Genomic DNA, 26,578 nt, shown 5'->3' on the forward strand with positions numbered 1-26,578 from the left:
CGAGGTTCCATCAGCGATGTTCATAAGTGGCGGAATGCAAAGAGACAGAGGTGCTGAGAACACAGAGAAAGAAGAGAGAGCGAGAGAGAGAGAGAGAGCGAGAGAAGAAACAGGTTGTGTGATTTTTAGCACACCCAAGATAGAAATAAGGTTGCTGTATATTCTCTAAGCGCACGCCCGACTCTCAATCTCTCCGTCAATATTGACATGCAAAACACACATCTATGCACGATTATTTACCAAGCAGTAATTCGACTCTGCAAAGTTAGACAATTTTTTTTTTTTTTTTTTTTTTTACCTCAATTGGCGGAATTTTCTCAAAGTCTTGCCATTTTGCAGCTGCACCAGTTTACTAACGAACGTAACTTTCTGTGAATTATTTCAGATCTTTCAATCATCAAGCTGTTCCGAAATTTGCATTTTTTTTTTTTCAATAGGTTTATACGGCTTGAAAAAAATATTGGCTGCAATAGTTTTTTTTTATTTTTTTCATTAAATTTGTAACGTTTTTCTTACGATATTTTCATCGATTTTTTAAAGTTTATTTGTTCGACGAACGCCGAGAGAAATATTTTCTCTTTTCAAAAACAGTAACGGATTTACAATATTTTTGAGTGCATGGATAGATTCGATGATTAAAATCACCCGGCCAATGACATCGATTTTAGTTTCGCAGTGAGTGAAATGAAAATTGAATGATCAAATGTTCAAAATATGGAACAATTGAAAGTCCAAGTGTCGCAATAAAATTTAATTTCCCACAAAATGATTCGATCGTTCTTACATTATTATGCTAAATATCCAGTCGATGGCAGTGAAATTTTGAACCCGGATCATTTTTGAGAAAAATAAAAATTCGCCAAGTCTTCTGACGAAATATGAAATTCAAAAGGACGACAAAAATATGACAATTATTTTGACGAAAATTTAATCAAGTATTTTTGGTTCTGCACAAATTTGCGCTTGTAAAGACGAGCAAGCTTGAAAACTAAAAAAATGCTTACAATGCTTTTTTCGATTCTTCTCCTTTGTAGAAAACATGAAAAAACACGAATCAGAGTTTCTTCGATTTCAGACGATCGGTTCTTCATAAAAATTACACCTGATTAAAATTGGTAACGTTAATGTAACTGAATATTAACACAAAAACCATCGTTTTGAAAATTTAAAATGACTTTAAAGGAGTTCAATTTCCAGAATCTGATTACAAATTGCTTTTTAAAAATAGATCAATCAATTTGAGACGATTCTACAACTGCGAAATTATTATTTTTCTAAAAATGAATCTTTTCTTCAACGTTACGAAATTCAATCTCTTAAAATTAGGCGATTTCGATTTCGAGTCGAGTCTAAATCAACTCGTTGACTCTTTCCCAGGTGAGAGCGAGTTCGGTTTTCTTCATAATTCGAGGAGGTCGACCGCATGCGGTCGCTGCAGCCCGGTTCGAAGGTCGTTCAGCAAAAGTACAGAACGCGGCGATCCGCACTCCCAACAACACTCGACGGAGAGTTTGAATCCTTTGTTAAACTGAGCGGAGAATGTCTGATATTTGCTGTCTGGCTGATTACATTTATTTGTTTAACCTGAACGTGCGAAAATTTTTTTGGTCAGATTATATTTTGTATTAGTTGCACGATAAGTGAATGATTTTACAAAAATTTTGAAAAAAAAAAGAAAAAAAATAACAATAAACAGGACAAATATCGTCTATGACTCGGAAATTTCAAAATTATGTGTATGTAAAAATATCGAGACACGGGTTTTGAAATCGGATACTTAATTGTAATAAATTCAACGTGAGGATTGGATTCGAAGGTTTGAAGTGTTGTTATTGAAAAAATAGTTGACAATTGAATAATAACCTTATTTTGATTTATTTCAAATTTTATACCATGTACTTTACTGTACAAAATCAAAGCACTGAGAGAAATTTTTAATTCCGTTTACCGCTCAGTCCTTTTTTACCACAATTGGAAAATATAGTCCGAGGTACAAAATTTAAAATTTAAATTTTGAAAATGAAAATTTAATGCTCGTGCAAGAATAAATTGACGTTAAAGCCTTATTTAACTAAAACGAAGTAGAGTAAACCTCAGAAACGGATTTTGCGTTGCAATTACCATAAAAGTATCGTCAATAGGATAAAAACTGAATTCCTAAGAACTGCACGTTTCGTCGTTTGCTAAAATTTAATACGCATGCGCTACAATTCGAAAGCAATTGTTTTTCAGGGCGACCAACCTTCACAAATTTTGACGACAGTTTGCCGCGATGTATATAACCTCAAAAATTGGCACATCCTTGTAGGGATCTAAGCAAAATGGGAAGAAGAAGAAAAAGAACCTCTAAAATTTTGACACTTCTGAACGAGAAGGGTGGCCTCGAGTTTTCGAAAAAAATTTCATGACACTTTCACGACCTGAAACCTAGTTTTGACATTTTCCCAGTTCTAGTAAGGTATCAAAACCTAAATTGTTCAGTATATTAATAACTATATTCGGTTCAAATTCAATTCGAATTGAAGAAAAATATAATTTACGTAAAAGTTAATTTTAGCTAATTTGTTTTCTAGGTGAAAAAAGAGTAAACTTGTCATTTCGATCAATGATTTCTAATTTCCAAGATAGAAAACTGATATTTTCAATTGTTTCCACGATCAAATTGAAAACCCCCTGAAAATTCCAGGTTTTTCCATGATTTCTTTTAAATACCATGACATTTTCACACTGAGAAAAATTTCATTTGTTACAGTAACTAGAAGAATTCAGTAAAACAGGTATCGTTAAAAAAACTGTTTGAATATTGTCGGGATTAGGAAAAACGAGGTACGCCTAAACATTTTGCGCTATCGTCGATCCTTTTTTGGTAATTGCAACGCAAAATCAGTTTCTGAGGTTTACTCTACTTTTTTATTTAAACAAAGCTTTAACGTCAATTTATCGTTGCACGAGCGTTAAATTGTCGCAACAGTTGCTAGAAAATATAGCAACAGCGATCGTAATGAGAAAGAATAGTAACGGATACTAGACTTTCCGGTAACAGCTAGAGAAATAATTTTCATTTCGTACCTCGGAACTATATTTTTCGATTGTGGTAAAAAAAAATAAAAATGTTTAAGAACCGAGCGGTAACCGGAAGTAAAAATTTCTCTCGGTGGAGGTTTTTCAGGTTTGAGGCTACCCTGATTAAGCACAACTGCCAAAATCTTTAAGGTTACGTTTACGAGGGTTGGCCGCCCTGGCAAACAGTTTCTCTCGGTTTGTACCGCGTGCGCATTAAATTCAACAGCAGACGACGTAACGTGCAGTCTTTAAGAATTCACTCTGTGCGTCATGCGCGTAAAACACACGCATACGCGTATCTCTCTCAGGAATATCATCCTGGAATATGAAATATCGACGCGAGTTTTATCGTCAGCACATCCATGTGCGTACAGCACGCATAACCGCACATTATAGGCTGTACGTATAGATTGGCTAGACACGCCATCGAGCCACTATTACTTTATACCGGACTTGATGCTTTTTCTCGGTCACCGAGTTCCTCGGGATAGCTGTTTAATGAGACGTAACGCGGGAAGAAAAAAAACAGGGAGAGACGTAAAATAAATCGAGGCGGAATCCGAAAAGAAAAACGAAACGAGTCGGGTCATGAAAAATGCGGAAAACAAAAGAAAAAAAAAAAAAAAAAAATTAAGGAGAGAAAAAAATAAAGCAACGAAAAACAAAAGTTGACAACAAATACACGCAACACGATGCAAATTACGATCATCGGATCTGTGCGGTTTTTCTTAGAGCGGAGAATTTGAACCGCCCGCCACTCTGTAACGTAATACAGTTACAATACCGTGTAACTATATTACAAACTCTTCTCAATCAATTACCTCACCGAGTCTTTGCGATATCACGCTTGTTATACGTGACGTAGATGATGCGCTACTTTTCCTGCGGTAACAAGACTGAAAACCGTCAGCTACGTAGTACCAGCAGTTGTTGTACGTTGCGAAACTATTTCGGTGAAGAAAAAAATTACCCTTCTCTCATATTTTCTTTTCAGAGATTTAAATGAAATATGGATACCGTGTTTTCGGGAAGTTTAAAAAAAAAAAAAATTCCGTTCGATTTCTAGCAGAGTTTGAATCACTTCGATAATGTTTAGATGAGCTTCGAGAAATATTTTTACAGCTGTTCGCAAGACTTTCGATGTAGGAGTTCCCCTCCTGAAAATTCGATCCTACATATTTTTATCTCTCTCACAGGGTCGATGAACTGGTCAGAAATTTCGCACCACGTTAGAAGACACTTAATTTTCAACTTACATGTCCTGAAGTATGAATAGTACGAATAACTCTATCTGCTGTCGTAATAAATTTCGCAATAAATTTCGCAACTGATCTTGCACTTCTCCACAGATTTCTTGTATACATTACGAGAGTAAATATTGTTTGCGGTCAGTAATTAGAAAAAAAAGGATTCAAAAAAATTAAACACGATTTGCGGAGAACATTTCTCCTCGCCAAGGTAATTAATCAACACCATTTTCCCGCTTGTTTCGATGATCTCAGGAAACATGAACTCGTTATGTAATTTTGGTATATCGTATTTGGAATTTAAATTTTTCAACGTTAGGTTTCAAGCGTTCTAACTCGTTGAAAAAAAAAATGATAATTGGTCAATCGAATCAAATAATCTGGCAATTAATCTGACTCGTTCGAAACGTCTGCAGAGTTATTTTTGTAAGCGTTGTTATCGAAATTGATACAGATTATTATTCTACTCGTGTGTAGATTGTAATCATAATTTAATCTTGTGTAACAAAAACTGGAAAATATAAAAATTGACAGTATTAAAGATATCCAAAATCTGGACGTAAATTTCCAAATCGCGTTATGAGAAAGAAAGAAAGATTCTGTAAATTGAAACAAGTCAAAAACAAGTCGATCCCTGCGAACTTAAAACGGTTAAGAAGAATAAGCCTGAAGTTAGCAACGTTAAAGAATTACTATTTTGCAATTTTGTAGTTACTTTGAAGTGGCCTTGTTTTGAATAGATACGAATTTGCCTTATTATAATTTACTGCATTCCAAAGATTCCTAAAACTACGAAATAACGTCTCTCCCGAAACGTGAATCGTTAGAATAACGTTACCAACTTCATTCTCGTTCGGAAGAATGAACTGAAATGAGAAATTGAACACAAAAATTAACGTAACGCGCATCTCTCGAGATACGTGGAAAGTCGAGAGTAAGTGTCAAGTAGGTGTCTGAATGAGATTAATTCGTAATCTCCGCTTGGTATGATAAAGCGTGATGCTGGAAATCGATCGACCAAAGCCCTGCAGCAGCAGCAGCCGTTGTCTGGGTAACGAAGATGCCGACCGGCCGAATTGGCACGTGGTAATCGCAGGTAATCCGTTTGCCAAGCCGTATTGTCAAGTTATCATAACGCTTGCGTCAAAATAAATTTTACCATTTTCGAAGGAAATTACCCAAGATTTGAAGAAATAAAAAACCAACCGAACGTAATTTTGTGTTAAAATTACGTGAAAAGTACTCGGATTTCCGCTGAGAGTTTCTGACAAAAATTTGAGAAATAAAGCAAAAACTTTACCCGACGTATCTAGTATCATTTTTTTCCTACCGATGTGCGAAATCTCAAAAATACATGTGGATATTTTCAGTATTTATCGTCAGAATTTTCGAACGAGCAATTATACTGGAAAACATCTATGCGTGAAATTGTATTCGCGAAATCCGTCTGACGAATTTTTGAAAGCATTTGAAATACGTGAAAGTAACATATCCGCGCGAATTACATCGTTAAGATAATTATCTGAGTTTATGACGCATCTTGTTTTATCTACGATTATTTCTGCAGATTAGATTCTGGCTACTTTCACGTAATTCAAACTACACGCGTACAGAGAATCGAATTATCCGGAGATTTTACGAAAAATTTTAAAACACAATCACAAAATTGGCGCACAATTTATTGAGAGCGAAAATTTACGGAAAATTTAAAGGTTTTTTCGAAATGCCTTTTTTCTTGTATCCGAAATATCTAAAACATTTTTGTAAAACTTCGCGTATGAATGTCAATCTCCATTTTTCAACATTATAACGAGATTCTAAAAACGTTGCCGATGAAAATTACATTTGTTTTTTTTTTTGCAAAATCTTGATGTAGAGTTTTCAAGAGGCTAAAGCTAATAACATTAAAGTACAGAAGCATCAGGGGTAAATTCATTATTCTGCAATTTTAGAACAACTCTCAAGGAGTTGTCTTTACAAAACATGAGCACATTTTGTTTGTTAATGTTTACTAAATCTTAGACAATCTGAAAGTTGGGAAGTGACGATTTTCCTGAGGATGTATTTATTATAACCTTACAATAACGATGCAGGTTTAGAAAAAATCGTGTTACTTCGAACATTTATGATTATCTGAACATTAGTAGACCACGATAAACAAAACATACTCATGTATATTTCGAAAAGTTAACTCTTTGAAAGTCGTTCAGAAATTGCACAACAACGATTTCTATACGCTAACGTTACTAACTTCAGCCTCGTCGATTTTTCCAAAACATTCGTCGTTACAGTAACGTTGCCAACTTCAGCCTCATACGAATTTCTTAAAACCTTTAACATCGCGTGAAGTTGCCAACATAGCGAGAACAAAATCGTGGCGAAAATTATCCCAATCTTCGATCGACCTTTCAGAACACATCAGACATTGCTTCTGAAGTTGCACAATAATGATTTCTATACGCTAACGTTACTAACTTCAGCCGCGTCGATTTTTCCAAAACATTCGTCGTTACAGTAACGTTGCCAACTTCAGCCTCATTGGAATTTCTTAAAACCTTTAACATCGCGTGAAGTTGCCAACATAGCGGGAACAAAATCGTGGCGAAAATTATCCCAATCTTCGATCGATCTTTCAGAACACATCAGACATTGCTTCTGAAGTTGCACAATAATGATTTCTATACGCTAACGTTACTAACTTCAGCCTCGTCGATTTTTCCAAAACATTCATCGTTACAGTAACGTTGCCAACTTCAGCCTCATTGGAATTTCTTAAAATCTTTAACATCGCGTGAGGTTGCCAACATAGCGAGAACAAAATCGTGGCGAAAATTATGCAAATCTTCGATCGACCTTTCAGAACACATCAGACGTTGCTTCTGAAATACAACGAGGAATATATTTCCAGCGTGTAGGATCGGCGAGGCGTGTGGCCCTTGAGTCTTTCTCTCCCTGGCGCTGCGTGCATGAGGCACACGAAGAGAGAGATGAATCCACTCGATAGGGCTGGGCGGCTGCACCCCGGCCAGACAGTCGTCTGTTTTCAGGACGGTTAGTACGGTGAACTTGAATTTCGCTCATCGGAGTTCGAGGAGTGCGGGTGGGGTTCCTTAGCCGGGCTGGTGCCTTGTTCTCAAAATTTTCCTCACTTATCGGATCGAAACGGTAACGCAAATGACGTAGCTCATTGATTTTCGGCTCAATTTTTCTTGCGATATCCCGGACGGAGTAAAATTTTTTATCTTTAAAAAAAAAAAAAAAAAAAAACTTCCGAGTTTTTCTTGCCTTTTGGACTTTGTTCCCAACGAAATTTAATTGGAAGTTAATATCTAACAAGTTTTTAGACGGTTAAACTCTCTTTTGTTTTTTCGTTATTTCACATTCTTTGAGACGTTTAGCTTGTGTCACTAATTTGAGACGATTTCAGTTATGGTGTTTTTCTGCATATTTTCCGACGGTGTGAAGTGACGATAAACTGGGATGGATTCGTTAAGGAAATTAACAATTTTTATAAGAAAAAGGGAAAATTAATCACGCTAAGATGAGAGTGAGAAAATCTGAACATATCTATGAAAGTATGTTGTCGAGAAAACTAAGGTTGAGAAAAGTTTTCAGAAATTTTCACAATTTTCTCATAATTTATGAAACATGCAAGTAATGAAACATTTGATAATATCCGGTACGATTTGTCACACTATTCTATGGAGCGATAAAGAATTGTCAATAGGATAATAACGTAGTTGCTGAAATCTGATATGTACAACAAAACATACAAAGGGTGAATAGTTTCAAGTCGCAGCTATGCAAGAATATTTTATGGTAAAGAAATAAAAAAAGTTCCATCTTTTTTGGAAAACTGTTTTGATATTCTAAAAGTAATGATCATGATAGAGTTTCCGTCGTTGAAACAGCTATAAATTAATCCTGGGGTGATGTTACCTCTGCTGTCTATTCCAAAAACATTGAGGAGCAAACTTGTGTCATCGTTTTACTGTGACAACTTGCAGAAATGCGGAACAACCTGATCTAGTCTTTTGATTTCACCGGTCTTTGTGCAGATGATCGGCTCCCAATTCGCGGTTTCGAAGCTCTCCTGACGCATTATTGGACGTTTTTTTAGGCTGCAGGCATGATCGAGTTAAATTCGCCATTCGCCACGATTTTTTAAATCGAAACAAACAAACTCTCGCCACATTGGAGAACAGTTGACAATTTCGGACCGCTGATGGATCGATTGCAAAAAACAGACAGCGATATAAGGTTTTGACAGGTGCGAGGTACGAGTGAAAAAAAACCGTACGTTACATTTGTCAAGTATCGTTAAACGGTAGAAGTCCGTCTACAATCATCGAACGGGTGCGTTGGAAATTTTTTAAATCCCGGCCAATAACGATCAATCGAGAGTGGTGGACAAAAAATGAAGATCGCGGAATTTGAAATCGATCAAGTCAAACACCGGCAATACAACGCTGCTGCGTGTACAAACTTGGCGTGTGTTGACGTTGCTTTCTTAATGTAACGACAGGTGAACGATGTTGTCGTTTTTCGTATTTAGCTTGATCCTCGCAAGGTGATGCGGGGAAATCAATGTCAAAGATTCGAATAATACGAAAAACGACGTAGAAATGAAATCGAACCTAATTTGTCGAAATAATGACACTGTGAAAGCTTGGTTTATTTTTACTCACTCGTTTTGCCTGGAGAGAAAATTCCCGGTTACTGAGGTGATTTTCCGACGCGTAACACTTGGCTTGTTTAATTTACCCGCCGTTCACTCAGAATTGATCAAACAACACGATGCGTCTCGGCCGGCACTCGGAGGAACACTGGAAGACGGACGACCGTCCGGATTCGAAGCGTGCGCGGGTGCAGGCGATATGTGTGTGGCTTCGATAGCACACTCGGGTCTCGGAATCGCGTCACGGATGCTTGAAGCGAGCGACTGAAGGAAGGCAGAGCTGGGAATGGAAACGAGCTGTTCGCGGCGCCCGAGAGAGCGAGAGAATCGAAGAATGCGGCGAGCGCCAAACCGTCCAAATGCTTCTGGCGGATTAAAATTTCACCTGCGTTCGAGTCCCGACTGGCCGTAAACCGACCCTCGATAAACCTGACCCATATAAGGGATCGAAAAAACTATTTTCGGGTGTTATTCCCGTTCAAGTACTCCCGCGGTAACGCGATTTCTACCCGAGGCGAATCGACACAGTCAACGCCATCTCGTAGCTTTGAACTGAACTTCGAACGCTATGCAAAGCCGTCTGCATCCCGACTCTGCGCGAAGAAAAAAAAAAACAAAAAAAAACAGAAAAAAAAACCTTCGGCGAATTTTCGAGCTTATTCCTTCATCTTGAGAGATCTGGACCGGAATTTTATTGCTCTCTGTTTATGAATCATTTGGATGATTATGCACCGAAGTTCTATGTATTTACGTGCAATGATATGTGCAACGTTTTGAAATGAAATTGACAAAATTTTCATATACCTTACATTTAAGTTCTGTCTGATAGTTTCTAACAATTTTTTTCTTGGAAGCATCGCAGCGAGTTTTGTCAACTTTTCCCACGTTGAGGCTTGATCGTACTTCGAAATTAATTTCAAACGATAAAAGAATTCCGAATATAGGTATTCTCAGATCTTTAAGGAGAATCACCATATTATATTTAATTATTTACAAACTTTTGTTTGAGCGTTTTATTATCTATCGTTTCAAGAACACTGAAGGATTTTTTCATTCAAGTTAGTAAAAAAATGGCAGCATGGAGCGTATAAGCAACGATCGACTTCGAACTCGAGAGCTTTGGCGATGGCGCATCTCCTGACATCACTGTCCAATTTGTAACAGATAGAACATTTTTTTTTACTTAAAAACACCTTTTCGGGTTCAACTTCGTAGCCCGAATATTAAAAATATTTTTTTTTTTCAATATATACGATTATGAACAAAACAATTCATTTGTCGACCATGAAATTGTTAAAAAAATTTGGACAAATAAATCCTTGATTTGAAATTTAAAAATATAGCCACGAGCTTCAATCGATAAACAAGTTTCAAAGATTGTGTAAAAATTTCAAATCAATCGGATACAAATTGAGCGAAGAATCTGTGCCACAGGATTGAAAACGTAGTCGTTCGCTACTTTACATACGCCATGAAGTTAGGTCTTTTCAGAACTCGTACGCACGGAGAAAACCTGAAAAATAGGGGAAATCCAGGGAATTTCTTACAACAGGGAAACGTCTGGAAATTTTAGATTTCAAAAAACGTACGAACCCTGTGCTTTACAATCAGCCTCTCCGAAGTTGAGTGAATTTTAGTAGAATCCATCGATTTAGCTCAGATGGTAAGAACGGTCTGTAGCATCCCCTTAATACCGCCTGTAGTTTCAAGTTCGTCTAACGACCGTGCGTATCGCTCTGTGCCGGCGGTGCGAAGTGGGAAGAAATGTTGACAAGTGTCGAGTTTCAGACCTAACGAGCAAAATTCCCGGTACGCTAGCAGCCGAATCTTCCAACAAGTTCGCCCGACGCTGGACTTGGACAGTTCAAGTTTTAGACGACACAACAAATGTGCGAAAGTTCCGAGTGAATCTTTGTATCTTTTAACATTTTTTTTTTTTCGGCCCAAGTAATGGCGGAAAATTTAGGCAAACGACCTTCGAAGGGGATTCTAAAGTCGTCGAGCAGTTTCGACTCGCAGGAAGCGCCCAGGTAATACAGACCGTACGCGTTTTTGCAAATGAATCTCTGACTACGAAAACGTCAAGTCTTTCTAACCTAAAAAATTCTCACCGTCACGCCTATTTCTCGTCGCTCGAGCAGCGCTAATTCAAGTTAATTTTTACCCGCAAGCTTCTGTCTAATCAAATTTAACACCGGAACCGTTCGATATTATGACTCATAGGTTACTTCACGCGTATTTTTAAACACTGAGATGTACGATGTCGAGATCTCAATGTTTGATTAATACTCGATCACAGCTGCAATCTCACACATACACACAATCAGTTCGATTCAGCTCTGTGCTAATATTTCACACGTCACGTAGCTGCGTTCTTTACTCTGCATCAAGACGGTAGAAAAATTTTCTATTTTCACATCCTGCCGTTAATCAAGACCGTTTGCTTGAACTTTACGTCATAAATTTTTGCTCATTTCACTCTTCGATTCACAGACGATCGCTAGATGACTAAATTTCCCCAAACATGATCCAACGGCTTTGTTTGAATTATCAGAACCATCATAAGTTTGGTCGATCATATATATAGGATAACAGATTCTTTCTTCGAAATGTATTCTATTCTTAAAGATGAATGGAATGTAGAGTTTGAGTCATAAGTTCTGAAAAAAGGAAATACCATTTAAAATGTCTCCGGTAATATTACTTGCACCAATGACAGTGAAAAGGAACAAAACACATCCCTAATGTGTAATAGAACTGAATTTAACCAAATTTGAATAACACGAAATAAGCGACATCAGCAATTTAAGATAAGGTTTTATTATTTGAACATCGAAATTTTTTAAACTTCGGTGTTTGTGATCTGATTCCCATTGTGCTATAATGTTTACCATGCAATCGTTGGAATCTGTTGCGAGCAAACAAAATAAAGCAAACTTCTTGCCGCCAAAGTTGGCGTGGAAGATATGCAACTGGCTTGAAGCTGCGACTGCCTTAATCAACACAAAGTTCAAGCTTGTAGCGTTGTAACGTAATAAATTTACTGCAGAAAAATTCAGCCACTCAAATCATTTCGACGTCATAGAAACGGAAAAAAGAGGAATCGCAATTTTATCTTTGAGCAATGATTTAGTCTTTGTTTCCCTTCCCTTCCCAAAACCTTTGATAATAGCTTCAATCGTTTGTTAAATCAAAAGTATATACATAATTTTTTTCACAGTATCTTCTGTTTTTCACACCGTCACAGAGTTCCATTAAAGATTCATCCTGTTGTAACAAAAGATAAGATAAAGCGTTCCTATAGAGGATCATTTTGATCCTCAAAAAGTAACAGTTTTTAAAATTCATTCCCAAATCTGTACCCGAAGCAGAAAAATAATATGCGAATAGTAATTTCATGAAACATCTGACGTTTTCAAACTATCCTATAATTTAAAAGAACTTACGATAAAGAAATCGGGTAAATTATTGAATGAAACTTTCAGTCGACCCAGTAAGGAAACAAAGTGGGATGAGATGAATATTATTGCCACGCTGCATCCAGCCGACAAGGATTACGGTCACATGAAAATTGACGAACCAAAAACGCCTTACAACTACGAGGGTGTCGATAACGAGCATGAAAGAGACCAACTGGATTCTTCAATCATTGCTGCAAAGTATGCTGATTTTACTCTCTCTTCTCTTATTTCATTAAACAGTTCAGTCATTTGTTCTCATATTTATCCATACGCATTGATCTCGTCCAGTTGTGAACAAATGTCCCACAATAAAAATCTATATTGATCACAAATTCTGAAACGACTAGGGAACTAATGTTTCGTGTATTCATTTCTACAGGCTGGCTGGTAACGATAAACCAAAAATCTTGGAGGAATCTTCGGATGAAGAAGATGAAGAGACGCCAGAAGAGAGACGTAATACATTTTCTTTTTACATTAGTTCTTCTCGATTTTCATACAAAGTGGATTATCAGTCGATTGATTCCAAATGTAGTTCTCATTTTTTTTTATTACTTGTTTCTTTTCCTGAATTTAATACTTTTTTTGTGTCAAGTTCACAACGATTCGTTGCTAAATACTTCTCTGTGAATCAATTTTGCAACTTCAACAAAAACTTGAACTCAGGACTTTCCAAATCTGCAGTATTTTTAGAGTGTACCTTCAGAATTGTTTCCAGTGATTTGAACATTGATTTTCGTTGCTTAACAATCTGTGCTGTATACTTTTCTCAATGCATTCGAAGTCCGTTAAATTATAAGATTAACGTAAATCTGATATGAATTTTCAGAAAAAAGATTAGCATTCGAACAGAAACGTAAAGGTCATTATCAAGAATGGCAGGCGGTACAATTGGCACGAAAGTCAATGCAGGAAGAGAGCGACGAAGACAGCGACGAGGAGGATGAAGCGGATTCAAACTCTCGATCCAAGTGCGTGCCATCCTGTGATAGCGAGCCAGATTCTGATTCAAACTCGCCCCAATAATCACTTGTTGTTAACAACAGTTTTTCGTTCTCAACCCACTTTATTGCTAGAAAATGTAGCAATTAGCAGCTCGGTATAATGTTCACATAAGCATTACCTCGGAGGTTCTTTACTGACGGTCCTTACACACAATTACAGAGTATAAAAATTACGGTTGTGATTTTAAAGTTTTTTTTTTTCCGATCTTCATTTTTTTTCTTCGCAAAGTACCTACCTACTTATGTGATAATGTTACAAAACATGTAGTTGATTTTCATTTTGATACGCACAGATTTACGTGTTATACGAGTGGCTGCTGAATTGTCAATTGTACGCAAATAGTGAATTAGTTTTAGGTATTCCCTTGACTACATCGCGTAAAAAGGAAGGTAGCTCCGATTTTTGGTTAAGGATGAGTGGCCTGTGAAGAGTCTGATTGTGGATAAAAATTTTTGGAAAAAGGAAAAACCGTTTAAATGAACTCCAACAATTCCGTTTGCGATAATGACGGTGAATTCTATTGAATCAACATGCCTACTATGTTATAGAATCGAATCTGAGTAAATTCGAATAACACAAGCTAGGAAACCAGTGATTTAAAGAAAAACTTTCTTATTAAAACACGTCAATTACGAGACTCTGGCATTTTTTTTCTGTTTCTAATGTCGTTGGCCTTATTTTATTCATCACAGATTTCCAGATATCAGCTGAAATAAAAAAAAAAATTTCGGAAAATTTGTAAAGATCTACTCAGCGAGTAAAGTGAGCCCCAAAATAGTAGAATCTGATATCTCAGCTTGCATTATTCCAATTTGTTCAAATTAATCTTTCTTACACGATAGGGATGTGTTTTATTGGTGTTCGCTGTAATTGGCGCAAATGAAATTGGTGGAGATTTTTGAACTGATTTTTTCATTCAGACTCCCGTCATTCAACGGCCCGTTAACGGATGAACCGGTTAAACCCTAAAGTTTTTATTTCTTGAACAGATGAAGTAATGATAAAAATGTCTGGTAGAAATATAAACTCGTTATACTCGTCATCCGAATTATATTGACTATTATAAGATATGTTACTATTAACTACGATGGTAAATCCCGATTTATATTTATAACATTTGCATGTAAATATCCATTATTCGCGCGTAGTAAAGAATCTGTAACGAGTGATTGTCATTTACCTACTTATGCAATCAATGCATTCTGAGCTTCCTCGCGGACTTGAAAGTATGATTTATAGTTCTAGAAAGTTTCTACAAAAATGACGTTATAATACCGATTACCATAATAACGTAAGAATGATCTTGATGATGATGATAATACTCAGTGATCAAACGTACTCGAGCTACCTTCTACTTTACCGCGTACATCGTGAAATACTAATTGGGTCGCGGTTAAATATAAGGCGTTTGATAACGTGAGACTGGCCTTACGCTGTAAGCATGAAAAATATACATAAAAGCTGTAACCACAAAGCTTGACGGATAAAATATTTACTGATTCAATTTCTTTTCTTCATGATTTTAATATTTTGAAACATTCGTGAAACATTATGCAGGATGTGCAAAGTGTGAAGCGTAACGCTATTCTCAGGTGAACCAATACACTTTAGACTTTCCATTTTAAACCTCTACAAAGTTGAACAAAGTGTTAGGGAAATTTCATTTCATTACCACTTATTATTTTTATTAATATTAATATTATTGTTATTAATAATTTTTCTATTATTATCATTATTGTTTCATTAGTTATTATCATCACAATTTTGTGGCTCGACTGCTCTTTATTGGCTAGTGTTCATTCATTCATTTGCTCTGTTCCTTTATCAGTAAACGAAAAACTGCTCAAATTGCATTGGGACAAGTTTCTTTTATTAAACTTTATAAAAAATCAGATTACTTGGTTATTAACTTGAATTAGTTTCATTCCGTCTTCCAAAGTTATATTTAACACTCTCCTCAATCAATACTTTTTAACCTGTGACACGAAATTGAAGAGATTAATTTAATTTATCGGTTTGATGTATGCGAAGAATGAAGGTTTAGGTATTTATTTAAAATTGTTACCTCTCTTTTTTTCGTTTACTGAACTTTGCTCTGTAGCCAAAGCTTCGTTTACGTATTATATAATACATTATATTATTCCTATAGCTTCGCTATTGCGCAACAAGTGATTTTTTAGCATGTGTTATAAATCTTCTTCATTTTTTTTTTCGCGCGTCATTGCATGGTGAAAAATTTCATGCAGCTTCAGTATTTATAAAAGAAAATGTTTTTATATCTATTTATACATGACGTATATGATCCGTTACATCTTATTTGTGTTTGAAACATAAAAAACAAAACCTTGACGAGATTCGGTAATGCTATTGTGGTGGTAAAGTTTTAGGATTTAACATGACTAATTTGTTAAATCCTAACCAGTGATTAAATAAACTTAACGATGTAACGGAGTCTGTATAACGTTTGCAGAGCAAATGTATCAGATCTGGCTGTAATGTAATATTTGTCCTCTATAAAAGTAGAAAAGCTAGAGATGTGTAAGTGATATCTGAGTGATATATATATATATATATACATGATGTGTATATAACGTGTAACAGAAATTTATAATAAGTGGCTTAAATGCAATAACCGAAATTTGTACGAGAAGTGTTTAAATATTGAAACGTTATATTAAATCATTCGAAAATGAATTGAAGTTACATAAACAAACCGCGGTGAAATCGCTCTTACATATATTATATTTTCAAACATTTTTTTTTTTTTTTTTGCGCAGGGATGAATTTTCAGGATGAATTCTCAACTATCTCAACATATTTTTGAAGGGACGTTCATGCTTTCTTTATTCTTGCTGTTATTTTCTCGAACAATTACTTGCAATAGTGATATTTCAAGCCAAATAAAATAACAGCAAGAATAACTAGAATACAATTTTAACTTCCCAATAAGCTAAATTTTTGAGGTTTCGTCTGCGAAAATCATTGTTCTAGATTTGACAAGTCTTTTAAGTGAAATTTAACTCGTACGAAATGAACGAACAAATGAAGAATTTCAAAATCCATTCCTCCATTCACTCTGCTAACGAATGAAAAACGTGCGTAGACTGATTGGTACCCGTGAAAATGGTGATTTGTTTGTTTATCAAAAAATAGTGACAAAAAAAAAAAAAAAAAAAACAATACATATTATATGTATACAGTGTGAATTCCTAACTACCGCATGGTCCATCGTCCGCTAAAATTTAATGCGCACGCCCTACAATCCGAGAGCGACTGTTTGCCAGGGCGACCAACCGTTATAAATTTAGACGACAGTTCGCTGCGATGTATGTAACCTCAAAAATTTTGGCAGTTGTCGGTGGTAGTTGTGCTCAATTCAAAAAGATATCGAAATTTGTGAGGTTATAGATAATTGGTCGCCCTGGGAAACAGTTGCTCTCGGATTTTAGCGCGTACGTATCAAATTTTAGCAGACGACGAACGTTGCAGACGTTAGGAATTCACTCTGTATATTGGTATTACAGATATTACATATATTGGGATCCTTAATACGGGTGTGGTTAGATCAAAATGGCGTCGGACGTGGAAATCAGCTGATCGTTTTTGACAATTTCGTTCACACATTGAAGCGCAGAAAACGTTGCGCGAGATGTAAGATTTTTATTTTGTGACTTTGGGTCAATGTAAAGTAAACTATGGGATAAAAAATGAATTTTATAATTCAACAAGTAACTCATTCACTGCCCCCAGATGGCATTGTTTGAATTTAAGGGTCCCAATTGCAGACAATTTCAATCACCTTAAGATATTTTCAAGTTGACTTACTCTAGATTTAAAGCTATTGAAAAATGACAACAGGGTTGTGAGCGTAGAAAAACTTTTTAATTAACATCTTTGACGCGTTTTGTTTTTTTAATTCTATGCGAATTGTTTCTAAAAAACTTTGGGTTCTTGGTTTTTTTCCATTCCCTGAGTTTATTTCCCTTGAAATGAAAAAGCGTTTTCGTAGGCGTAACCCAAATGTTAAATTAGAATTCCATTACCTGGTGAAAAAAAATTCCTAGAAATGGTCTAAATTTGTCAAACATTTTTTAGGACAACTGAGAACCTGTCAGAGATTCATATTCCGATAAAAGTCGTAGAAATTTTTGATAATTTTTTAATATAATTGCCGTCGCCATTCGTGTCAAAAGAATATTATACTAATGATATCCTACCCCAAACTCCGTGATCTAAATATCGCGTTGGAATTTCGTTTGGCGAAAAATCTCTGCAATACGTAACCCATTGAATATTCACAATCTCTTGCAGAATGTAGAAGATTCTCAATTATGAATAAACACGTTTTAGAAATTATCCATCCTCAACGTGCCCTGTTCGAAATAATGACGTCTCATGTAACGATGGCGTTTGTGCAAAGCCAGCTAGCTCCTCTGTCACGAAATCGAAAAAGTGTAAACGAAAATGTGCAAGATGTCGTCGCACCGATCAACATTCTTGCTCGACGTGTGGCTGCCGGTATTAAATCATATTCTTTTCGCTAATTCACGCTATTTCATGCTGAAATATGTTTAACATACGCCAATGTTGCGTTCACGCGTTTTTTCCCACGGGGATAGAATTTTCTAACCTCAAAAAACTATTATTTACAAGGGCTGATGCTTCGTGATAAAAAATTTCGTTACCCTAAATTATTACAGTACATTAATTGTATTTCAATGTGAAATTGAACGAAATTTAAAATTCTTACAACTTCGTATTTTTTTTGTTATAAAAGTTGATCAGAATTTCTCGATATGTTGCTTGAATTTTTCAGCAATTACGTAACTTTGCTGATCACGTGACTATGATTTTTTTTTGTTGTTAAAAGGCTGGTTACTCTTGTTGAAAATATATCAAATCAAGTCTTCGCTCATTTGAATAGATCACATATCATTGGATCGTATTTAAATTTTACAGTTTTAGAATACTGAGGTGAAATTTAAAAAAAAACATTACGATGAACGGTGTAAATAAATCCCACTAAACTCAAACTTTGCTCAATATTTGTCTGATATAAAGAAAAAGAGTATTTGATTAAACATTCTATCACGAGTAAAAACTACCTGTCTCCATAATTAGAAAATTTAGAACTGGGAAAAACATTTTGAAGGAAAAACAATCTTTTGAAATATGCACATAAAGATAGACGTATTTTATGTACGTATATAACATACCTGTCTGTATCATTCACTTCGATATTCAATTTGGGATTTTCCAGCAATTACATCAGCGCACGAACCGACCCTGAAAATAGGATTCTGATTTCATTTCGAGGTAGATTAGATTGATTAATTCGAATAAGGTACTACAATAAACCATATGAACCACAATGAAATGGAATCGTGATGCCGATTCGATTAAGTCTGTATCAGTTTTAAAATACACAAGACGTTATTGTATTTTAGCTTCTGTAAACCCGTTTCCATGTATAATATTGATATTTTCTTTCTCTGTTATACTTTTTTTTTTTTAAATAGTAATCAGTTTTGTATATATGCTTCAGACTTTTGTACGATCCTTTACAAACACTTTTAAGTAGCCGCTATGTCCTAAAGTATAAATTGGAAAATTCATTAGTCTGCTTTATTTGGGCAAAGCTATCTATAATTCATGGTTAGCAAAGTTATTTGATTTTCACTTATTAAAAGATAATTAATCTGTGTCTTCAACAGGCTTCATTTTGTTCAACACTGTTATCGATTAGCGAGAAAGCGCGGCCATCGCAAGAAAAGAAATTAAATTTTCGAACGAAAAAATGAAACTATCCGAAATAAGAACATTCGATAAAAATTGAAATACTTACCAGCAGTATAATTTAATATAATTGTACGATCATTGTTTGAACAGATTTCTAATTTATACATCTTAATTCGGTCCCAATGTTTGAATCAAAAGATAGAATATAAAAAAAAAAAGGATATAAAAACTCCAACAATATTGTTTACTACAATAAAGGTGAACTCGAATGAAGCAACATTTCTACTAAGCAATGAATGTAATTTGAACAAAATGAAATAACCCAAAACGTAAAACATTGAAAATGATCAAACTTTGATGTTTTTTATTCGATTCTAATGTTTTCACGCTTATCTTATCCACTTTGGAGACATTCAGAGATGATGAAAATTTAATAACAAATAGTTATTCAATGAAATAAGTGCCGTTTCGTTTTTGGTTACTATCATTATATGAATAATATTTCTGCAAATTTCTCGATCGGTTCTTTTTACATTCTTCTATCTTTTAATTCAGATGTTGGGGTTCATTTATCCTTATACATTGTAAATGACCGTCTAATGTACAAGTATTACATAATTTTGTCCCCCGGGTGTATCCGAAGTAAGAGTGGAACGAGTAGGGCAGCACCCAGAGGAGGCTGCTCGGCATGCGGTGCTCGTAGCGCCGCGTCACCTCGAACTTTTCGAAAGTAGAAGAGATTACGAAACTCGTTCGGCCAACTCGGGCAGCGTTGTATTCCCAGGCCGGAAACCATACACTCCTGCATCCCGGGCGAAATCCGTAATCCCATCCCCAAACGTCCAATTCAGTGAGTTTTGGCTAATTTTCTTCATTGGGATCCAAAGTAACGAAAGACGCCAGCTGGCGGTAGAAAACGCGCGAAATTATCTCTGTCTTATTTAATTGTAAAACTCGTTTTTAAAACCTTATTTCACTTTGTACCAACTCGATGGAGGAATATCAAACTATTACCGCTTGCCCAAAGTCTTCTGTTCCTTTGTATTCGTGTTATTTTGTTGAAACCGAGGGTCAAACGATCAGCTGATCACCGAGTGCGACGCCATATTGCTCGGCCATTACCATTTTTGTATCCTAATTGTCGAGCTCCACTTCATCTAATGCAACGTTCGGATCCTTGAATAATTTACAAAAGTTACTAATTGCCATACTTTCATCTTCCATTGCATTATTCACTTATTCTCGATTAAACGCGAGTTTTTGATCAGGCCTCAAGAAAACTTAACTCGTGAAATAACAGCTGTTGACTTTTTGACCGGATTAGGTAACTGCGACGATGTTACATGTATTATCAATTATACAAAGAGCCACAAATATTTTCAATATCAAAAACGTGGACCACTATTCATATATTTCTGTACAATTAATTGATCAAAATCTGAAAAGAAATATCTCTGTAATTTTTTCTTTCGTTTCTTGATCTTGATAATATAATATGTATATATATATATGAATAATATGTGAATAATACAAGAAGAAAATCTTGATTACTTATAAAATTAGGAGAAATTTAACACTTATTATTCAATTAATAGATTATATTATATACATAGCATCGAAAATGAAATTAGTCATTATCTATTATTGTATAGTAAAGATATTAACTATCGTGACCGAATACAAAATAATGCGTCGTTGTTGGCGAAAATTTGAAATGTTGAAAATATTCTTTCAAATAAATGATATATAATATATGTTTAGCATGTACGTGAATGTTTAGTCTGAAATATATACTATATTTATACCTGTAATAGAGGATAAATGCGATTACGTGTGCGGAGCAAAATTTACACAGATTTGGCAAAATTTTTGAAAGGTAACTAAACGGGAGTGAGGAAAATAATCGATCTTAATTTTAAAACGTGACTTCCAACGAGTGTTTTCCACATAAAAAAACGAAAAATCCAATTTTTCCAATTCTATAAAGAGTTCAAAAATTAGTTGTGGTATGAATAAACGATTGAAAAAATAAGATAAAAAAAAAAAATCACTATCAATTGCTTTATGTGTTTACATAACGGTCTTACGCTTAGGTATAATACGTACATTGCACATTTGTAGGAATTGATCAGACTGTTTAATGAACACCAAAAATTGTCGGCTATTTACGTGTAGATAAAATTAGTGTATAATGAGTTTTGACCATCCTTGATTAACACAACAAGCAAAACCGTAATATTATCATGTATATGTGTAATAAGTAATAGTAAGTGTTAACAAATTTCATTCAAAATTACAGTCAATATAACGATTGATGCATCTATTGTAACAACTGATCGTTTTCGTACACACGTTTTCATTTGAAAGCGTCTAAGTGATATATGCATATAGTTTTAAACATTTGATATAAAACTACGTTGACTTGTATAACGACTCGAGAACTGAACTCGATCTCAAATAGTTCGTTCGAAATTTGTGCAATTGGGCACGTACTCTTTTATTATTAATTTTTTCCTCTGAATTTTAACTACAAATTATGTCTGAAAGAATTACGATTTGCACCGAGTTTGTTGATGAGTTTTTTTTTTTTTCTCTCTCTCGAAACTGAGTAATAATGAATTTTACAAATTTAGTCTCGATGATTTTATTCACTCGTTGAATTTTCGTTCTGACTGAGGTCTGAATATAAAAATTTCGCGGATCTTGTAGTTGTACCGTAAACTTCGAAGCGTTAAATCCTGCACCCCGATCTATTATATCCTTACGATCGCGTTAAGAAGATGTAATACAAGTCGACGAGCCTTCCAGCATAATATAATATGATGATACAGAGTTTATCCGGCTTGTTGACGATTATAATATTTACTTTGCAGTCTAAACTGTTGCAGAGATATTTTAATTAACCCGAGTGGATATAATATCTATGACAAACAAGAACGATATAAACGATGTGTAAATACGATTAAACGATGGTATTGAGTAATTATTTATATAACATTAACATGATATTGAAACTGTAAAATCGTTCAATAAAATCATCCGAAATTATCGGAACAAGATCCTCGATATTTGACTATTTTTTTACCATATCGTCGAAAGTGTTGTAATTAATTTTTCTTCATATTACCCATTACAAATGTAATTTGTAAGTAAATGTACAAGTGAATTGAAAATTTAATCGAAAAGTCGAAACATTGAAACCAATCAGTGGCTTTGTCTGTCAATTTGAATGTACAAATATTTTATTCGAGGCTCACTAGGATAATTGTTGTAAAAGAAGTTTGTTAAAAGAAATATGGAACATGTATAATGATTTTCGAATTTTCGTCTGGAAATTTAATCGCTGATTTGACGCACGTTTTCCTTGATGAGGATTGTTAAGAACGGAAAAAAACGTATCACGGAATCACAAAAATTAAGATTATACATGTTAACTTGTTTCTTTTTTTTTTTTTTAATTATGCACGAAGCTTCAAGCAATTTTCGAAACAACTTGACTCAACTATTTAATTGGAAATTATTAATTGCTTTTGTTAAGCAGAAAATGATTTGGTCAAATCGAGACAATGTATGTTGATTTCATTCTTTTTTTTTACAAATTTTAAATAATATAACGCAGAATTCTGTGAGTCGATCCAAAGTTTCCCTCGACGCACGATGAAAGCGAACAATTTCGTCGAATCCGCGAACCGTGGTAGAAAAATATTTTCTCAACGCAGAGTCCCTCAAGACAGAAATCGAACGTTTGTCCCAAAAGCTCGGGGGCAATTTCAAACATCGCAAAGAACGAAATGGAACTGTCCTTGTAGTGTTTCATTATTTTCTTTATGGCCAGAGAGGCGAGTTTCAACTTTAAGAGGCGGTGGTGCTAAAATGGGGAACCGAAGAAAATACCTTTAGGAATCGCGTTTTATGGTAGATTTTGCAGTTACGTACTCGATGAGAAATTTTTCAAAACGTGGATAAAGAAAAACCAATTATTGCAGCGGTGTTATATCGGTTATTATTGCAATTATACGCACCATTTTCACTGTATTAATCCGTCATCTTTAAGGTCGGACAGTAATCGATATCGGTATTAGAATAATTGTGTCATTCGTTTAATTCCGTCAAATGCGAGCGATTGTTCCTTGAATCGATTTAGGTCAAAAATAAATGGTGAACATTTTAATGCCATTTGTCGTCTTTTTATTTCAAGAATTTAATACACGCACAAAACGTGTTTTTAATCTGAACACAAATGAATGCGTCGCTGATCGATTTTTCTCGCGGTGAAAATTTGTCGCTGAAAATTCTGGCATTGTACGTTATAGATAAGTTTGAATGAAAAGTTTCATTTCACAGATAATTTCGAGATTATTAAAAAGTACGCGATTTCTACTAAAAATTTATTCAAAATATTAATCGTCTCTGTTTATTTCGCAGTTTTGTAATTCAATTCTTCCTGAATATATTTTTGCTTCGTGTTCTACTTTTCTGCATCATTCTCAAATTGAGAGTAAATTGGGTGAAAGAGATTGGGTAAAGAGGGTTGGAGAAAGGTCGGGGATTCCTTCATCCACGTTGCAAGAACTCGGAATAAAAATCGGTGAAACAACTCGATTTTACAAATTTTGTTTCGCGTCTTCGTCGACGTTTATTCCTCAAATGCGATGAAAATCTTTCCTGAAATTTGCCCAAAAGGATTACAGGCAAGATGCTACGGATTGAGAATTTTCAAAGTGCAGTCAGAGAATTTCGCGCTTCAATTTTAGAATATTCAAGAAACATTAGAAATCCTGAGAAGAAAAATTATTACGTATTTGACACAAGTTAGATGACATAAATGGGACAGTGAAAATTGTTCTTTGTCTTAAAAGCTCTGAAATTGATGTTGACACAAATTCAATTCTGAAACAATATCTAAATTCTAACCCCAGATGGTATAAAAACAATTATTAATCATCAAATTTTATTTCTCATACCATAAATAAATGTGACGCGTTAAGAAATATCGGTAAATTGGATCGGACGCAAGATTTTTTATGCGGAATGTTGAGATAATGTGACTTTGAAGAGGGTCAGAACTTTGTAGCGGGAGGTTAAAGTTACCGGAGGTACGATAGGGGAATAAATGAAATGCACACTTTGAGCCTAAAGCTGTCAGTTCACCGTCCTATTCAACTTTGTTCTCCACGTTCTGGCAATAATTTGACACGCGTGCGTTACGCTCGGTGAATTCTAATCATGGTGAAGGGGAGGTTATGTTCGGCACACGTTTTCGGTGAAATTAATCACCCTGTAACGAAAGAGTGAAACAATTGAATAGGAGATGAATGAAATGCGCTTGCTGCACGTCTCGAATAACTCAAAGCCCCCGATTTGTCACTCGTTTTCATTTCGGAAAAACAATTTTAGCAAGCATTGAAATTGCTTTTGTATTGGGGGTTCCGCAGAGATGTTACATGAAAACGACCGCGTTGTGATTGGTCGAGTGCTTGCTCTACTAGTCAGTCAATGATTCTGATTGGCGCGCCGGCACATGCTGGCTTCTCAATACAAGTACCGACGACAATATTTCATCTCTTTTGCACTAGCGAGTTCGTGAGTAGCTCTGCCTCTATCCTAGGGATTTTTTAGCGCTACCAGATAATTTCGGAACGCATCTTACGTTCATGTCGATTCTGTTACCAGTATAAAATATAAATATGTCTGTATCCTGGTTACTAATGAATACAATTATGTATCCCAGTATAATGTTTATTCTATACCTGTGTAACTACATTTTCAATGCTTCCAATTACATTTTCAATGCTTTTACTCTGAATTTCGGTTCAGTGGTCGAAATTTAATGTCTATTAATCGCTCTGGAATTGCACCGTAAAACTTTGCCAACTTTTGCGAAACTCAGAATCTGACATAATTTCGTTAAATAACTTGTAAACTTTTATAATACTATCTTCAAATGTTGGTTTAATTTTTTGTACGCAATTCCATAATTTGTCAAAACAAATAAGTGCAGTTTCTCGAAACTGTCTGAATTCGCAGTCATATTTAAGTTTGAGCCATTTCCAGTCGTGAATAACATTTTTACGTGTATAATATTTATCTGTTCCTGATTTCATATATTTTGTCTTTTTGTACTGCGGGATTCCTGATTTCTGCGGCCACATCCGTTCTTAACGGCCAACACCCAATTTCTCGAGAATATACGAGCTGCGAATAATTCACGAATATGCAACGGCGGTTTGAAATCGTGCCAAAAGTACCTAATGTATATTCGTAAATCAAAATTGCGATGATCTTTTGAGAAAATAAAGGTGAACCAGATTCGTGGCAGAAAAATGCTTAACGTTGTTAGCGAATTAATATTACCTAGATAGAATTTCCATGATTTGAAAGTGAGTGTGAATAAAAAAATCGGTATCTAAGCTTTTGTATACAAATTCAAAAAATTTTTTTTTTATTTATTTCATTTCTAGACAAAGCATCGTGGTTGAAGAATATATTGATTTGACAAATACTAGGGTTGTGCAATTAATCTACTACTCACAGACCTTGTTTTACAATTTTCAAATTAATCGATTAATCAGCCCTGTCGATAACCGTTTTCTCGATTAACCAATCGATCAATTAATTTCTCAACCTTAATATTAATACGATAATCTTGTAATGGATCTAACATAAGTTTTGAGTTTTCGTCCCGTTTCCAGTTTCATCTGGCCAACCGCCTTAAAAATCCCACGAGCTTGTTACCACGATGAAACTTGTTCGAGGGTTTATCCCTTTTGTAAATTTCATCCGGGAAGCGAGCACTCGTAAATTCAATCTTGAAGCACGTTTTCAACGCTCTTGCGGAAGACTAAGTCAAACAGCAACGGGGAGTAAGAAGCTTATAGGCTAATATTTGACGAATATTTGTAATTCCCAAAGGCATGTTTTACCTCGACGTATTTAAACCAACGTGATATTTGAGCCACGTTGTTGTTAAGGGGGAAAATAAAATGCCGCATGGTAATGTAAGCTGTCCAGTTCTATCAGCTTTCACTATTTGCATTGTCCATTTCGGAAAAGTGGACGGGTTTGTTTATTCTCTTGCGACGTATAAAAATACCTCCGAAATATTTATGCCCAAACTTTCAGAAGAGGCTGGGAAAACAGATTCTTTTTGCAAATCCTTGCGCATTTGTTTGTCCTGTTATTCAAGGAATTCATCAGAGTTAAATAATTTATCACATTTTGGTTAAAATCTCAAAATTTTTTTTCCAAATTGTCTCACAAAATCTTCAAGCTGTTGCACATTTTTTAGTGATTCTTTTTTATTTTTAGACACTTTTTCTGTTTTCTTTTCTTTCAGAATTCCTGTTCTATTCTCTGCACAAATATAAGACTCGTTCAACGAAAAA

The 26,578-nt window shown here is 35.1% G+C and overlaps 2 protein-coding genes across 21 annotated transcripts in view; one reads left to right on the forward strand and one right to left on the reverse strand.

The window, feature by feature from the left end:
* LOC124174678 (probable GPI-anchored adhesin-like protein PGA55) overlaps nt 1-9,392 on the reverse strand; it is a 116,854-nt gene extending 107,462 nt beyond the window's left edge. For 6 of the 19 annotated variants that reach the window (XM_046554029.1, XM_046554032.1, XM_046554031.1 and 3 more), the window contains exon 1: nt 8,999-9,390. The gene's annotated coding sequence lies outside the window, so the exon portion shown is untranslated. Of the gene's footprint in view, nt 1-8,998 lie in introns of all 19 variants that reach the window. The other 13 variants (XM_046554047.1, XM_046554046.1, XM_046554043.1 and 10 more) reach the window with 5 other exon arrangements.
* Nucleotides 9,393-10,735: 1,343 nt separating this feature from the next.
* Nucleotides 10,736-22,259, forward strand: LOC124175121 (protein phosphatase inhibitor 2-like). Of its 2 annotated transcripts, XM_046555041.1 has the most exons (5): nt 10,736-11,018; nt 12,474-12,647; nt 12,829-12,905; nt 13,279-13,420; nt 16,232-22,259. In XM_046555041.1, exons 1-5 carry the CDS (start codon nt 10,939-10,941, stop codon nt 16,248-16,250), a joined length of 492 nt encoding a protein of 163 aa, XP_046410997.1. In that variant the 5' UTR covers nt 10,736-10,938; the 3' UTR covers nt 16,251-22,259. The 2 variants fall into 2 exon arrangements, with proteins under 2 accessions (XP_046410997.1, XP_046410996.1); XM_046555040.1 differs by lacking the exon at nt 16,232-22,259 and having other exon boundaries at nt 13,279-16,148.
* The last annotated feature ends 4,319 nt before the right edge of the window (nt 22,260-26,578 follow it).

Source organism: Neodiprion fabricii, chromosome 2, assembly GCF_021155785.1.
Source record: "Neodiprion fabricii isolate iyNeoFabr1 chromosome 2, iyNeoFabr1.1, whole genome shotgun sequence".
NCBI classification, from domain to species: Eukaryota; Metazoa; Arthropoda; class Insecta; order Hymenoptera; family Diprionidae; genus Neodiprion; species Neodiprion fabricii.